This window comes from Apis dorsata, unplaced genomic scaffold, assembly GCF_000469605.1.
Source record: "Apis dorsata unplaced genomic scaffold, Apis dorsata 1.3 scaffold_257, whole genome shotgun sequence".
In the NCBI taxonomy this organism is placed as follows: domain Eukaryota; kingdom Metazoa; phylum Arthropoda; class Insecta; order Hymenoptera; family Apidae; genus Apis; species Apis dorsata.
Genome location: NW_006263535.1, coordinates 71578 through 86907, shown reverse-complemented (window position 1 = coordinate 86907; position 15330 = coordinate 71578). Strand labels below are relative to the sequence as shown.

Here is a 15330-nt window from a genome sequence, read left to right as displayed (position 1 = left end):
TGTTTCTTAGATGAATGCTCAAAAAAAAAAAAAAAAAAAAGAAGAAAAAGAAATAAGAAAGAAACAAATGTTTAAAAGCAAAAATTTTATGGGGACAAATAAAATATTATAAAATACATATACAATAAAATGATCGCAGCTCGAAAGAATATGAAGAAATGTTATCAGTTATATGGTGATGTTTAATGTGATAAGGTCTGTAATACTGTCTTTGCAGGATGGTCGGTCTTGCAGTTATTTTAAGATCCTGTTGTGTAATAAATATAAACTCATAATTTTAAATATTTTATTATCTTATTGTAATTTTTTTTATATTTGAACAATTAAATATATTGAACGTGCATAGATTCTATGAAACAGATAGGACATTAGGAGTAAAATACATTTAAATGAGGGTTGTAATCTTTGTAATTTTCATATAATTTTTACATATATTTCTTTCAGGCAGTATTATTTACAAAAATGTTCCACCTTCTACGAAGTCTTGATAATTCAGTCTTGACACAAGTTATACGTGTATATGATCCCAATCATTATATTTCTGCTTTCGATTATATTAAGAAATTTATTCTTTTTCCATATTCATTATTTATGCTTGCTTACATATGCGTTTTATTATAATTATTACTCATATTAAATATATTTAAAAATAGAAATTAGAAAATGATTACTACAAGAACGCAATCCATTAGATATATAGTTATTAAAAAAAGGAAAAATATATATTTTACTCGTTTTCTTTCGTTTTCATTTCATTAGAGATTGGAAAACGAGTCCTTCGAAATTAATGTTTGTATGTATGATAAATTTTCATTTTTTTTAAATTCATTCGTTCCAACTTCTATGTTGACATGAGCAACGCGACTGTAAACATTTTTATAAATTTCTGCATGAATCATTCTCATCGTGCACAGTAATATTCTTTCTCTCAATTCTTTTTCTCGATTTGGAAGAACAGAGGAACGGAATTCAGTTACATATTTTCTATCGTTCTTTGGCAATCTACGAAGAGCTATACACCGCCAATATTACAAATTTCTTCAATAATTTTCAACATTTCGTGAAAATTCCTTTGATGATAATAATCCAGCATTATCATTTGTTAACATTAATATATTCACAACGGAACATAAATATATATATATATACATAAAAAATGGGCATAAAATTAACATAAAAATATTTAGGGTGTATGTGAACTTCGTAAATACTTAATATAATGATATATAATGGTTTTAATTAAACAATTAACTTATCATTTTATTATGCTCTCGTCCAACATACAAATGTAGTTGGAAGTAATTCGGTGGTGCATTTCTCTTCAAAGAAGCTCATAAAATGCGAATCATATTCGCAGATATCTTAACAGCTACGGTAAAATGTACACAGTGTTCGAGAAGTTTTCGAAAGCACCGAGTTTTAAAGTTAAAATAGCCTGTACAAAGATGTTTGCTCGATAATTCGTTTTGTACACGAAAGCGAATATATGTGTCGTTTTTATTTCATTTCATATTGATTAATGGAATTTGAAACCGATATTTCCAACTCACTGTGTGAAAATATATCTTAAATATAAGCTTAAAGATATATACCTGACGATAGAAAACGACTCACATATTCCATAATTAAATGGAGATTTTAACTTTGAATTATTAGTTATTTTCGTTATTCTTAAAAGATAAATAATTAATATATTACTATGCGGTTACCTTACGCAAAAGCGTAATACTGTCATCATGAAATTTCATTTTTTTTTTTTCTTCTTTCTTCAGTTTTCTCTCCCTTTTTTTTTTTTTTTTTTTTTTTTGCGGAAAACGAGCACACGATAAATTGTTTCATATTTATCTTTCCATTTTTACAAACAAGATTACGAAGAGACAACCGCTTTATATAAAAACTTTTTAACATTGCTTGATGCACAGAATGTAGAATTGCAAAATTAATATTTTAATTCGACCACACAATAATTCGAAAGATGCCATTTTTACTTATAAAGATATATGTGTAGAAATATACAAGGATGTAAAACACAATTGTATTAAATTGTGCTTCGCGTATGTTAACTTACAGAAATAAATTGTAAAAATCACTTATGTGCAAACAGCAGAGTATAAAATATAATAAAGATAGTATTTACAATATTATATGATTAAATGTTAAGCGAATTCTGTAGTGCCATCTGTTCGTGTCACGTTCTGCTCATTTATTATTATGTTCTAATCGGGCAGAGATTTTGATTTTTTTGAGTGAAAGAGCAGACTCTTTTTATATTGAATAACTATTATACATTTTTCACTGCCCTCAATAAATGTTATATATATATAGATGTAAATTATATACTGATCTTATTTATGAGGCTTCAAGAAACACATAAAAATCACTTATATGTATTATAATGTTTTTAATTAACAAGATATTATAGATACTACATATCTTGATCATCTTCGTAATTAGTTTAATAACAATTAATTGTAGAAATACAATTTCTATGCATAGTTTGAAACATACAAAACAATGAGCACAATGGCCAGGCTTAAAATGCCAAAGATCACAAAACACATGAACAATTTGATAGATTAAAGAGAATGACACTAAATACAGACACTTTAAACTTGCTGTTTGTACTATAATGATCATGACAAATTGGAAAGTCTGCCATTCACTTAACTAAACATCCCAATAATGTAACGTGAATTACATTGTGGAATCATTTATATTTTTACTAACAATATGATAATATATAAAAAAGTTTGAATCTTTATCAACATCGAGCAATCATGAGGCAAGGATAATTGAATCCTCTTAACCATAAAAATGAGCATAGTTTATATCTCAAGCTTTTCTTAATATTATACATTTATATATTATAATCTTAGTTGAAAAAAACAAAAATAAAATGACATGATATACCTCAATATGTTTGACATCGATGTCAATGACATAAAAATTAACGATCATTTTTTACAATGAACATGTTGTGTATAAGAATTATACGCAGATAATCCCCCTTTCTCGTAATTTCATAATTTTCATTCATACAAAGCATCGATCAAAAATAATTTTCAATTTTCAAAATAAATATATATATATATATATATAGCTTCTGCCAAATCATCAAACTCAATTTGAATCTATAAACATTATTATTTTGAATAATATCATGTCTACAATGCTTTGCCATCGTGTTTCAAAATATGAATTTACGTTAAAAGGGGTAAAAAGACTGCTCAAACATTAAAACATCATTTTTAAACTACAATTCTAAATTCTACTGATATCGTAATTCGCATCAGTACACAAGAGCATGAAAAACTCTTTAATGTATTTGGGAAATAGCACACGAGTTGCAAATAGATAATATGAATGAATGATGAACAATTCACAAAAAAAACCCACTGATTTCTTTAATCGGTAATAATACCAATCAATAAGACATTCGGAATTATTTACAATTTATCAGCCTTATTTATGCTTGTACATAGGAAACTGGAACTAAATGATATACATATAGATCTATTATTCATATGTGTTGAATATATCCATAATGTATGCGCTCTTATAATTTTTTCAATGCATAATTCCATTCTGTATATTTTATTTTTTACATTGAATTGTAAATTCATTTACTTGATTATGCTTGTTTATGATTTTTATGATTCCTTAGATAAAAAAAAATCGTGATTAATAGTATATGTATTTTTAATAATATCACATATTAGTTAATCACGAAAATTTTATACTACTTATAGTAGATACTAAAGCTTAACTATAATTAATAAAATAATATAAAGCAACACGGTATTGGGTGGATAACAAGGCCAGTAAAGTCTAAAAATTCATCATAACAAAATAATTATAATCACGAAATATAACGTATAAAATACCAAGTTCTCTAAAAAATTTCATTATGAAAAAATGATAATTTTAATTACCATTATCTTCCAATGAAATATATATTTAAAAAAAAAAGATAACAAGTCAATATATAAAATGCTTAAAAGTGCATATGTATGTTACAAATAATGCATGTAAATATACAGAGAAATAATAACAATCCACACAATTTTCAAAATTGTTTTAGAAAAAAAAAAAAAGAAATCGATAGAAATCGAGACAGTCAATTTGTCATAATTAGAATTATTTCACGTAACAATAGTAAAAAGGTACAGTTACATATAATTAATATTCTTTTTATAATATGTTTTTTTATAAGCATATTTTTTGTCTAAAACAGAAATTTTGTACTACAAACTTGCTTTTTTTTTTATAATTTTGAATTCCAATAATTAATAGGATTTAAACAGAACTGGTACTGTATCCATCCGATATATATAGTTCATATACATATCATAGTCATTCGACGTGGAGTTAATTTTCTCGATTGAGAACAATAGCCAAGCACAAACAGTCCTGGAGGCTAAATAAATAGCGTAGCCGTTTAAAATTGGCTTCACGCTATATAAAAGTTAATTACGATAAAATTTGAAAACTGCGCAACATTGGACCTTCAAAACTGTAAAACGTGCCCATCATATACAATACAATTTACGTATATGTTTCAAGCAGTTATTGAAATATATGTTCATTTATAGGTACGCCAAACATGGCGATGCATAATGTCCACACTAGACTTTCAAAAAGTCTCTATGAATAGATGTAAAATATACATCTTGATTATTTTATACATTGTCTACTTATGATGCTTCTTCTTACTTCAGTTTAAAAACACAGAATATTGAAGTTTTCTTAATCGACACTACATTTTCACTAGACTTTGATAATAAATATTATTATCTTTCCTTTGTTGAATTGTAATAAGTCGATTATTATGCAATTGCAGATTGTTACGTTCTTCTTCTACTTCATTAGTTATCATTGGTTGAGAAATAAGTTGTAATAAACTTCATTGAAATATTCAATGTGCAATGATATGCACACTTTTGTTTGTCAATTGTATATTTCTTAAGAATAGTTATCTTTCAAAGAAATATTTTGTTAAAAGTAATTCCAAACTCTGAATTTTACTTTTACACACCAATATTATGTTTTATATTTATTTGCATGTGATCTTTTTGTAAAGTCTCAAGAATTTGTTTCTGCATATTATGTTCTACCTAAAATTTATAATTGTTTTAAATTTTTAAATAACATAAATTAGCAATTTTATTTTTAAAAATTATTTTTCATACCTCTAATGGTGTTAAACTTCCTCTTTTTGCTTGTAAAGCTGGATTTTTGAAGTCTCGTGCCAAAACATTCAACTGTGATTCTTGGCGTGCTATATTATTCATAAGTTGAAGATGTTTTTTCCTTATTTCTTTATTGATTACCTATTATAAAATTGATATGATGATTGCCTTGTATTATTAATATAATATTATTATTAAATTATACTTACCATATTGTCTGTTAATTGTACTTCTGTTTCATTAAAAGTATCTAAAATATTAAAAAAAATTTATTATTGAATCTTATTAGTATTTTTGATATTCTATTTAATAAACATGTATATAAGTACTTACTTTCAAGAATTGGTATATGCCTTAGATCATCAAATATTTTCATTATTAGATCTGTAAAATAAAAATCAAATGTTTAATAAAATCGTAAAAATTTATATAAGTTAAGTTTTTTTAAATCAGAAAAATTAAAATATAAAAAATATAAAAAGAAAAGTCACATATGCATTTGAGCTTGGGCATATATTCTATAAAAAACTCTTGTGCATATTAAGAATAATATCAATATCTATAAATAGATATGATATGATATTGAATGAAAAAGTACCACCCACTACTTTGCAATAAACAAAATTTAGTTGTTTACTTCGTTTGTAGATGCAGGGTTACTGTACTGAGTTCGGTACCTGGATTTGCTTCCAGGTCTGGGCTCAGCAATGAATTGTCCTGAAGATCGCCATATTCCGGTTCCAATTCAGGATTTGGAGCTATAAGTGGTATACTAGAATCCACTTGCTGATAATCAGTTATGACTTCACTTAGACTTGAATTTGGCGATTCAGCAATCTTTAGTGATTGAGGATTTATATTGTTGAAATCCGTTGAAAGTTCTGAAAATTCTTCATCAACGAAAGACTTACAATCAATGTAAGAAATATTCTGTTCATCGCTTGTATCCGATGATGCGTAAGGAACATTATTATACTGTCTTTTTTTAGTGCAACCTGTCTTAATATCTTCGTCACTATATATCCTCTTCAATGGATAAGGATGATTCTTCAAATCAGAAGTAACATTATTATCAATCGCATTCTTTTCAAAGTATTCAATCATTGTTTCGGGCGTATAAACATCCATATTACGTTCAATTTTAATATTACATGAATTATTTTCTATTGTTGCAACAGGTTTCTTAACCGTAGTATTAGGATTCAAAATATCCACATTTTGACGAAGTTCAAGTTGAGATATTCCAGATTTTCGTTGGGTATTTATGCATGATTCTACATTAGACATACTATTAGTTCGTGATGAATTTTGCTCATCTTGTGTACTATTACGTGTTTGTTTTGTAACTTCATGTACAGTTTTTCTTGACGATCTCGTATTTTCTTGTCTTTCATTAGAGTTATTCTTATTAGTATTTGTCTTTGATTCTGATTTCTGATTATGATTTGCCTTGGCTTGCACCATTAAATAACGATCGATTTTCTTAATTCCAAGTCTTCGAGCTTGGGCTTCAGCAGGAGGTAAATGTTGTGATATCATAGCAGCTTTCGCATACTGTTCATTTTGTGTAGGAGGTGATAGACAATCTTCTGGAAGAGGTGATGACAGGTCACTAACTAGATATGTGATAGCATCTTCTAATTGTGCGGGATCCTCCATATTACTTTTCGAATTCGGATTTTGAGAATCTGAGCCCTGTAAATTGTAATGTTTCTAATAATTTTTTAATATTCATTTTAATCTGATAATATTCGACTAACTTTTACTTTATATTATTCATGCAATTACATACAAATTTAAAAAATAAATTACCAAATCAATCGATGCATCATCTCCATTTTGGATTATGGCTCTCATAGTTTCAGAAATCGTAGCCGAAAATCTCTTTTTCATCTGTTGCATAAGTTGTATTCCTTCCTCTTCCCTATAAAGAAATTTACAATATTGAATTTACAAAAGAAGATGAAAAGATGAAAAGAAACAATTATTAATATATCTCAAAACTTACGATACTAATGTATTTATGCACACAAGTGATACTGCAATTTGTGTATCCTTATCTACTTCTAAATATCCATGAGTACGTAGATAAATGGGTTCTCCTGTTTTTGATGTTAATCTATAACAAGATGATCCACAAGTTTCCGCGCGATCGTACACTGTAAATTAATTATTCAAACAATTAAAAACCATGTACATGAATTACAATAAAATATATAATTATTAACATATAAATTAAAAAAATTATAACTGTAAAAATTACAAGATAAAAATACTTGGACTCACTTTGACGAAGTGCAACCATCGCCCAAATACGATCATCTTTATGCATGAAACCAAAAGCACTCATACCCGATACTTCTTCCGATAAATATCCAGCCACAACTGACACCCTATGATCACAATAAATGATCCTGCCATCTACCAAATGTCGAGTGATATACTCGTTCTTATTAGCATCTATTATCGAAATTTTCGTGAGTGGCTGTTTCATCAATAATTGTGCTACACCCACGAAAACGATGTCGTTACTGGTTGAAGTAATTTCTATAAAAAAAAAAAATTGGAATGATCAATCTTTTGTTTAACTCAAAGTTTTTCATTAATTTAAGATTCAATTTATAATTTGAATGATTAATTTAAATATATTTAAATATATATATTTAAATATATTTAAATATAAATTTAAATGATTAATTTAATATAACATACATCTATAACAATTTTTTTTATTATAAATAAAAAATTATAAATATATAAATGATAAAATGTTATTAGCATTTCAAATCATTGTTTATACATTGTTATGTATCATTACCTCGATGTCTCGATCGATTAACATTTGACGCGGAATTTTTGCAAGCATCCGCAAGCCTGAGCATTCCAGAGAATTCAAACCATTCGTACTGTGTATGCTCTCGCCTCGATGAAGTACGATGCAACATTCGAAGTTCGAAAGTCCGCCTCTGATTTTGGAACGTTTTACCGTTCTTCGAAGATGTTGAATCCTCCGATGAATTGGAATTGTCATTCGATCCGTCGGTGATCTGTGGCAATGACGAGGATACCACACCTTGCATTTCATCCGGGTTAAGGTTCCTCGCAAGCTCCTCTTCATCTTTAGGATGAATGAATGCGTAAAGAGAATGGCCAAGTAGGTCCGCCTGTAATATATTATTCATTTTATAGAAGAGTGATCACTGATTATTCGATTATTTTTCTTTTTTTCAAGTTTGATGAAAAAGAAAGGTTAGATGGAGAAAAATTAATATCTCAATAAAGAATAGGAAGGCGTGATTAAAACAATGTATTAATTTGATATTCAATTCCAATTGACATCTTTGGATTACGTATACCTAAAATCAAAATTTTAGATTAAATTATATAAGTAATTAATTAAAATTAAAACTTAACTTTAACTATTAATAATCTCTTGGGCATTAAAATTCAACTCTAATCGCAATCAATCATAACGAACAAACTTCCTCAAACTCGAAATTCGACTCCATTAAATTTTACGAAAACTTTCGATGACTGATCGTTAAAACTATTGTAGAAAACTGGCATTAGATCCACGCGTTCTTATTCATTTTCCTTCTGCATCTTGACTTCGATTTGTTGCGATTTAATCGCGACGAACACGGTGCACCATGTCGGCGACGAGGCTCGTTTTCACCACAGGGAGTTTCTCCTTGAGAACAATACCGACTGATTGTGAGTATCTCCTTAAAAAACCTAGAAGATCCCGCGCAAACAACTCACCGCACCGCCTCCACATTCTTTTCTTTCTTTCTTCCTCTCTTATTTTTTTCCTTCTTGATCTCTCCTTCTCATATCTCTCTTCTTCTTCGATCTTTCTATCTTTTGTCACCGAGTTTCTTCCTCCTTTCGTCCTAGTATATTCTTACACTCTGAAGTTATAACTCAGTCGAACGTTAGTAAGCAAGTTCGTTATGTTCGAGCATCGAATTATCGTTATACTCGAATATGGAACGCCATGACAGTTTTTACGGAATCATGTGGATCGATAGAACTTTTTACCTTTCGATTGTTCGAGAGTCTAATCTTCATCATTCTATTCTTTTATCAAAAAGATTTTCGATTTCGTTTTCGTTTTCTTTTGTCTGATAAAATGACAAAATCTTTAAATGATGGATTTGTCATAAATTGATTTAAATTAAGAATTTAAATTAACCTTTTATCCGTTATATATACTCGTTATGGTAGAAGAAATGACAATTTTTTATATTATAACGAATATACTCGTTATCTCTCATTTTTGTAAGACAATTTAAACATTTAATATATTAACAATTAACAGTTTAAGAAACACGTATATTTTTAAAAGTTGTAATATTTTTAATATTATAGTATATAGTGAAACGTATCTTGAACATATTAATATTGTTAAAATTTCAAAGAATAGAATAGTGAAGACGACGAATAGTTGAACTCAAGAAATTCTGTTTTAAGAATATTCTCAATCGGAATTTTCGTAATTATCGAAATATTGTGGTCTAAAGTTTCAGAGGAACTTTATTCGTTATTCTCTAACGCGCGCTTCTCGACTTAGAGGGCACCAGTTATGAAGTTAATAACGAACCGAAGTCGACTGGTTGTATGGGCATTCCACGATTCTATTAAACTCAAGAATACTTGATGATATAGAGGAAATGAAAAAAGAAAAAAAGAAAAAGAACAAACAAAAAATCAAGAATCAAAATTTTCACGATAATTAATCATTTTATTCGTCGAAAAATATATAATAACATTCTTCAATGAATCAAAATTTGAATAACATTCGTTTCAATTTTTGAACAAAAATCATAAAATAGAAAAAATTACAGCAAATATCTTTGATCTGATATTTTCTATTATTTTTTAACGTCGTATGGAAATGAAAACAGAATGAATATTGATGATATTTCGAGTTGTTATATGAGAAAAAAAAAAAGAAGAAACATCATTTTCTTGTGAATGATTTCTGAAAAATAATTCGCTTATCGTTGAAATGGCAAACATTTTTTATATCGTTTCAGCTATCCTAGACAAAATAATATGCTCTTGTTTATTCCATTCATCCTTGTATACAATGCTTCTATTAATTTTTTATCTCTTGTTTCTTTTTATTTATTTTTTATTTATTTTTTTTAATCGCATACATACATCGCATTATTTATATCTGTTTAAATCCTATTGATTCCGTTCGAAATAATCCGAGTCTGTACACGTGCAACAAACAATTCGATTGAAAATCGAGTTCGGATCACGTAGTTAACTGATTATTCTTTACATGAACGATAAATAGAAGATGGAAAAAAAAATAAGATAACGAAATAAGGAATAAAAAAAATATATTAATGAAAAATAATTAATAATAATTTTTTGCTGAGTTAATCGGCTTGTCATTACTTATAAATTAATAAATATTAAATATTTTTATATTTTTGATAAAATTTTAATAAAATTTTAATAATTTTCTGATACACTTTAAATATATTCGTGAAATATTAGAAAAACATGTTAGAGATTTAAAATAATTAGATAAATATCTTTTATTTACCTAATCTTATTTTTAGAAAAAGATATATTTTTTATCTCTCTTACATCGAATCCCTTAAATATTGATAAAAATGTGATTCTACAAAACATGGAAAAAATTCCATAATAATAAATGAAAATAATGAATTAAATAATATGAAACCGTGAATAATCCATGCAAATTTCCAGAAAGATTTAATACGTTGAAAAAAATATTGCAGGTGCAGAGTAGTTACCATGGCGGCCTGGTTCGTTTGATCGATAATTTGGAACCCTTGGAAAGAGTTATGTTTCATTGCAACTGCAATTGGATCGCTATTGAAGCACTGCAAAGAATTAATCTCGCGGAGAAAAATTTAATTTAAGGAAAAACAAAAGTCTTTATCATTTTATTGATCGTTGAAGAATTAACCAGATAGAACTAGAAAAGAAAAATAATATTTTTATAACATATTACAAACAAAAATCTTTCTTATTCGAGAAATACGAAATAAATTTTTTAAATAATAAAGAAAGATTATTAACTATCTTGAATAGTAAAATAAAATAGTTGATCATTCGTTATAAAATATAAAATTAAAATTGAAAGTGAAAATAAATTTTTATTAGAAACATAATCTGCTTTCGTCGAGCAGAAAACCGTAATACGGTATCACGAATGTGATTTGATATTTTAAAACAAAGGGTAAAGTATATTCCTTTGCGGTTTTATATGAAATTGGGATGAATATCCTATTTCACGTGACTTTTTTCACAATTTTTACATTTAAAATATATTTTCTTGCGCGTTACTGCTTCGAATTAAAACACATTATTATTTAAGAATTTATAACAAGATAAAAATAAGTTTGGTTTGCGTTACAGAATACAAACCAGTTGGGGATGAAACGGACAATGCAACGATCGCAAAGATTGATAAAACAATAGAAGCATAAATACACGATTGCGTGTCTGTGGGCGTTTACGTGGTGTGTTTTTAAGCGAGGGTGAGTGTATTTTTAAGGAAGGATAGCGTGGGATGAGGGTGAAGCTTGAGAGGATAGCGAACAGAGCGGAAGTTTTAGAAAGCACGGATTGAACAGACTAGCTTAGAGGGTTTACAGCGAGGAAATTTTTCGTGAGAAAGAGAGTTATGATGTAGAAAGGGTAAAGAAATGGATAAAGGAGAAAAGAAGGGAAAGTATGAAGATGAAAAATTATCCATTGTTCTTTCTTTTTTTTTTTAACATTATTTAACTTTTAATCCATTATAAATAATGAAATCTAAAAATTAATATAAATATTAAAAATAAAAGTTTGATAACTACGTTAAAAAAATTTATAATTTGATATATCATGAAACTTATTCAAATTCATGTTGTATAATTTCAGGAAAAGAAGCAATTAGATTTCAATTTTTTTGCAAAAATTTTTTAATAAAATAAAAGGAAAGGTAACGCTTAAGATAAAATTTACCTGAGTATGACCAAGATGTTCTTGAACTTGCCGACTGACGTATACTATTTTTCCGGTGGTCGTGACAACAATAAAGAAGCTCCCGTTTTTAATCAAATTCTGTTACGATTAACAAAAATGATTTTAACGTGTATTTAAGGATAAACAGAATTGAATCGATTTACGAGTACTCACATCGCCTATGTATTGTTCCAAATCCAGATCACCAAGTTCTCGAGGTAGAAAATCAGATACGCCACGTCCAACAGCTGAAAATGCACAAATGATCGTTAAACTAGTGAACATAATAATTGAACAATTCAATGGAAATCGAGATAATCAAAAGAAAAAAAGGATCTTTTTCTTTTTACAATTTAAATAATATATGTAATTATGTACATTTCTCGATTCATCTGATTTCTCTAAACTATTTAATATGAAATAATAATAATAATAATAATAATAATAATTTGAATTATAAAAGAAAAAAATGGTAATTAAATCAAAGAATTAAAAAAAATCTTATTATGAATTAATTATTTCACTTGCATCATATCTGAGCAATCTTTTGTATAATAAAATCTTAATCAACTCTTAGAATAATAGAAAAATAGAATTAAATATGAAATTAAAACTTTATACCAAATGATCCTTTTTAAATTAAAAATAATTTTATTTTTGAATCTTTCAATTAAAAATTGAACGTAAAAAAATTATTAAATTAAATCTCATACTATATCGTATTCTGAGGAAATTAGCGGCTAATCTCAGGATAGATATCTTGTCCATCTTCCTCGGGCTTTCGGCGACAGTTGGTACGAGCGCAGCCATCGCCGAGATGTTCGTATTAAGATTGTCTCGGCGTTGTTTCTCCGCCATGTTCCGTGACGCCCTTGGATTGCTATACCAAAAAAAGCAAAAAAAAAAAAAAAAAAAATGAACTTTTGTTTAAATTTCTTCTTTCAACCCTTCTTCAAGGGCGTATTCTAATTTCTAATTCATATATCACTCGATCAAATGATGGAAGAGGGTTAAGACATCAAACGAAATCGATGTCCTACATTTTACGGTCAGCCCTTGGCTTACAGAGAAGGCTTATAAGGCCTCCTAGTCATCGATTTAGTTAGTCGAAATTTAATTCGACACTGATAGATCTCGTTATTTCATTTATATTACAACGATCTATGTATATTGAGTTAATTATTGTAATTGAATTGGATATATTTATAAATAATGTAGTTATTAATTTAAAATTATGAATAAGAAAAAAATGGATAAATAAAAAGTTTTATTAAAAATTATTTCTCGAAACAATCGCTGTTTTAATTGATCATGGTAGTTTCTATTTAAAAAAAAAAAAAAAAAAAAAACTTTTATACGGGCTCGTGTTGCAGAAATTAAATAACCTGGAGGAAAAAGAACTTTTGAAATAATTGAACAGTTTTATAAAGTTTTGATATCTAGAAAAAAATTAAATTAAAGTTTAAAAATCAATTTCATCGTTTCGACGTCGTTTTATAATATCTATTTTATAAAATAGAAGTGTAACAATTTAATAAATAATTATATTTCCTTTTAACAAAAGTTGTAATAATTTATTATGATATAATAAATATTTATTTATAATTCGATATCATTAAAAAGAAAAAAGAAGAAGAAAAAAACAAATCAAATGTGTAATATTTTATTTTAATTTTTTTTTTTTTTTTTTTTATTCACTCACCTTTGGTATTTAAATAGTCGATTTATTTATTCGTACAAATGACGGTCATGCAAATAAACTGCGCACGTGTAACGAATAAGGAAAACATTGCGTGGTAGGAACGACAAATAATGCGAATGTTATATAAAATACAACAGTAATGAACGCACAAAATTATCCAAACTATATTACGATTATAACATTTTCAATTATGAGTTATTATATTATAATTAGTCTACATTAATTCAAATAGAAAATGTAAAATTCCCGCCAAAAATTATATAGTTTCTAATAATAGATTTCATAATATTAATTTTAGAATTAAATTCTCTTCGTAAAGATATTTCATGATATTAATTACTCGTTGCTTGTTTACATTTAACGTACATCACAGTTTTAAGAATGTTTCGTAACGAGATAAACAAAATAAAATATCTTAGACAGAAAACAACAACAAAATAAAATATCAAAGAATGATGGATTTTGAATAAATCTATTTTAATACAATTAATCCAAATATATTTATCGTATTGAACAATAATAATTATCTATTATTACTATTTAATTTTCATACAATCTTTTCATTCATCTTATTAAATAACAAACAATTAATTACTCAATTACACTCAACTATAAAAATATTAATTTTCGAGATTATTCCGTATTCTCAATAAATCTCATAAGAATTACTTTACTTCATCCAATTGAATAGAATCATCTCCTCCATTTATTTTCACTCGAAACATCGTTCTCCCTTTCCACTTTCGATTTTAAATCACCGTTTGAATAACCGTCCAACGACAAAAGGAGGCATTGAGAAAAAACCGAAAAGCTGCGTCACGTGTTATAGAGAGCATCAACCAATCAACGAGTGAAATGGTCTAGCCTGTAACGGCCCTCTTCACTTCGAAACAAATTCGAAGGGAAATATCTGTCACGTGTCAGATCCAAACTTGGCCGAATATGTTGTTGAACCGAGATGCGTAATAATTGAAATAAAGTTAGTAAATTAAATTCAATATGTAACTTCATACTTTATTATATTTCAAAACATCGAATAATCGAATAATTGATGCCAAATAATCGAGGTTATACGAATCGATTATAGTAGCTACGAATAAATATTATTCGAGAATTTTTTACTTAAAGTAACTTAATTTTTAACTACTTTTCCAATTGGGTTAATGCCCAATGCTCTGATGTCGAACGATCCAAAAATTAATTGGTTAAAATTTCGAATAAAGTTGCTTCGAGTAATTTATTTATAATTTTATTTACAAACTGTTCGAATAATATTTATCCGCAGCCATTATAATTGATATAACCACAATCTTCGATATAATCATAGAGCTACGATTAACTGCGGTTATTCAACGCTTTGAATAACAAATTATTCAAATAACTTATTGAAGTAAATTTATTCTTAACTTCAACCGTTGAAATTTTGCTCGTCTCTGCTTATTG

The 15330-nt window shown here is 27.3% G+C and overlaps 1 protein-coding gene across 4 annotated transcripts in view; it reads right to left on the bottom strand.

Moving 5' to 3' along the window:
- Positions 1-1043: 1043 nt before the first annotated feature.
- The window catches only part of LOC102671946 (neuronal PAS domain-containing protein 2-like), a 69682-nt gene continuing 55395 nt past the window's right edge, over positions 1044-15330 (bottom strand). For 2 of the 4 annotated variants that reach the window (XM_006616306.2, XM_031510766.1), the window contains 12 exons: positions 12899-13065; positions 12360-12433; positions 12186-12284; positions 8008-8353; positions 7476-7736; positions 7198-7348; positions 7002-7113; positions 5867-6884; positions 5523-5573; positions 5399-5439; positions 5190-5330; positions 1044-5114 (listed from right to left, as the gene is read on the bottom strand). In XM_006616306.2, coding sequence (XP_006616369.1) covers positions 5028-5114; positions 5190-5330; positions 5399-5439; positions 5523-5573; positions 5867-6884; positions 7002-7113; positions 7198-7348; positions 7476-7736; positions 8008-8353; positions 12186-12284; positions 12360-12433; positions 12899-13065 — 2548 coding nt within the window. In that variant the 3' untranslated portion in view covers positions 1044-5027. Of the gene's footprint in view, positions 5115-5189; positions 5331-5398; positions 5440-5522; positions 5574-5826; positions 6885-7001; positions 7114-7197; positions 7349-7475; positions 7737-8007; positions 8354-12185; positions 12285-12359; positions 12434-12898; positions 13066-15330 lie in introns of those variants that run through there. The other 2 variants (XM_031510765.1, XR_421874.2) reach the window with 2 other exon arrangements.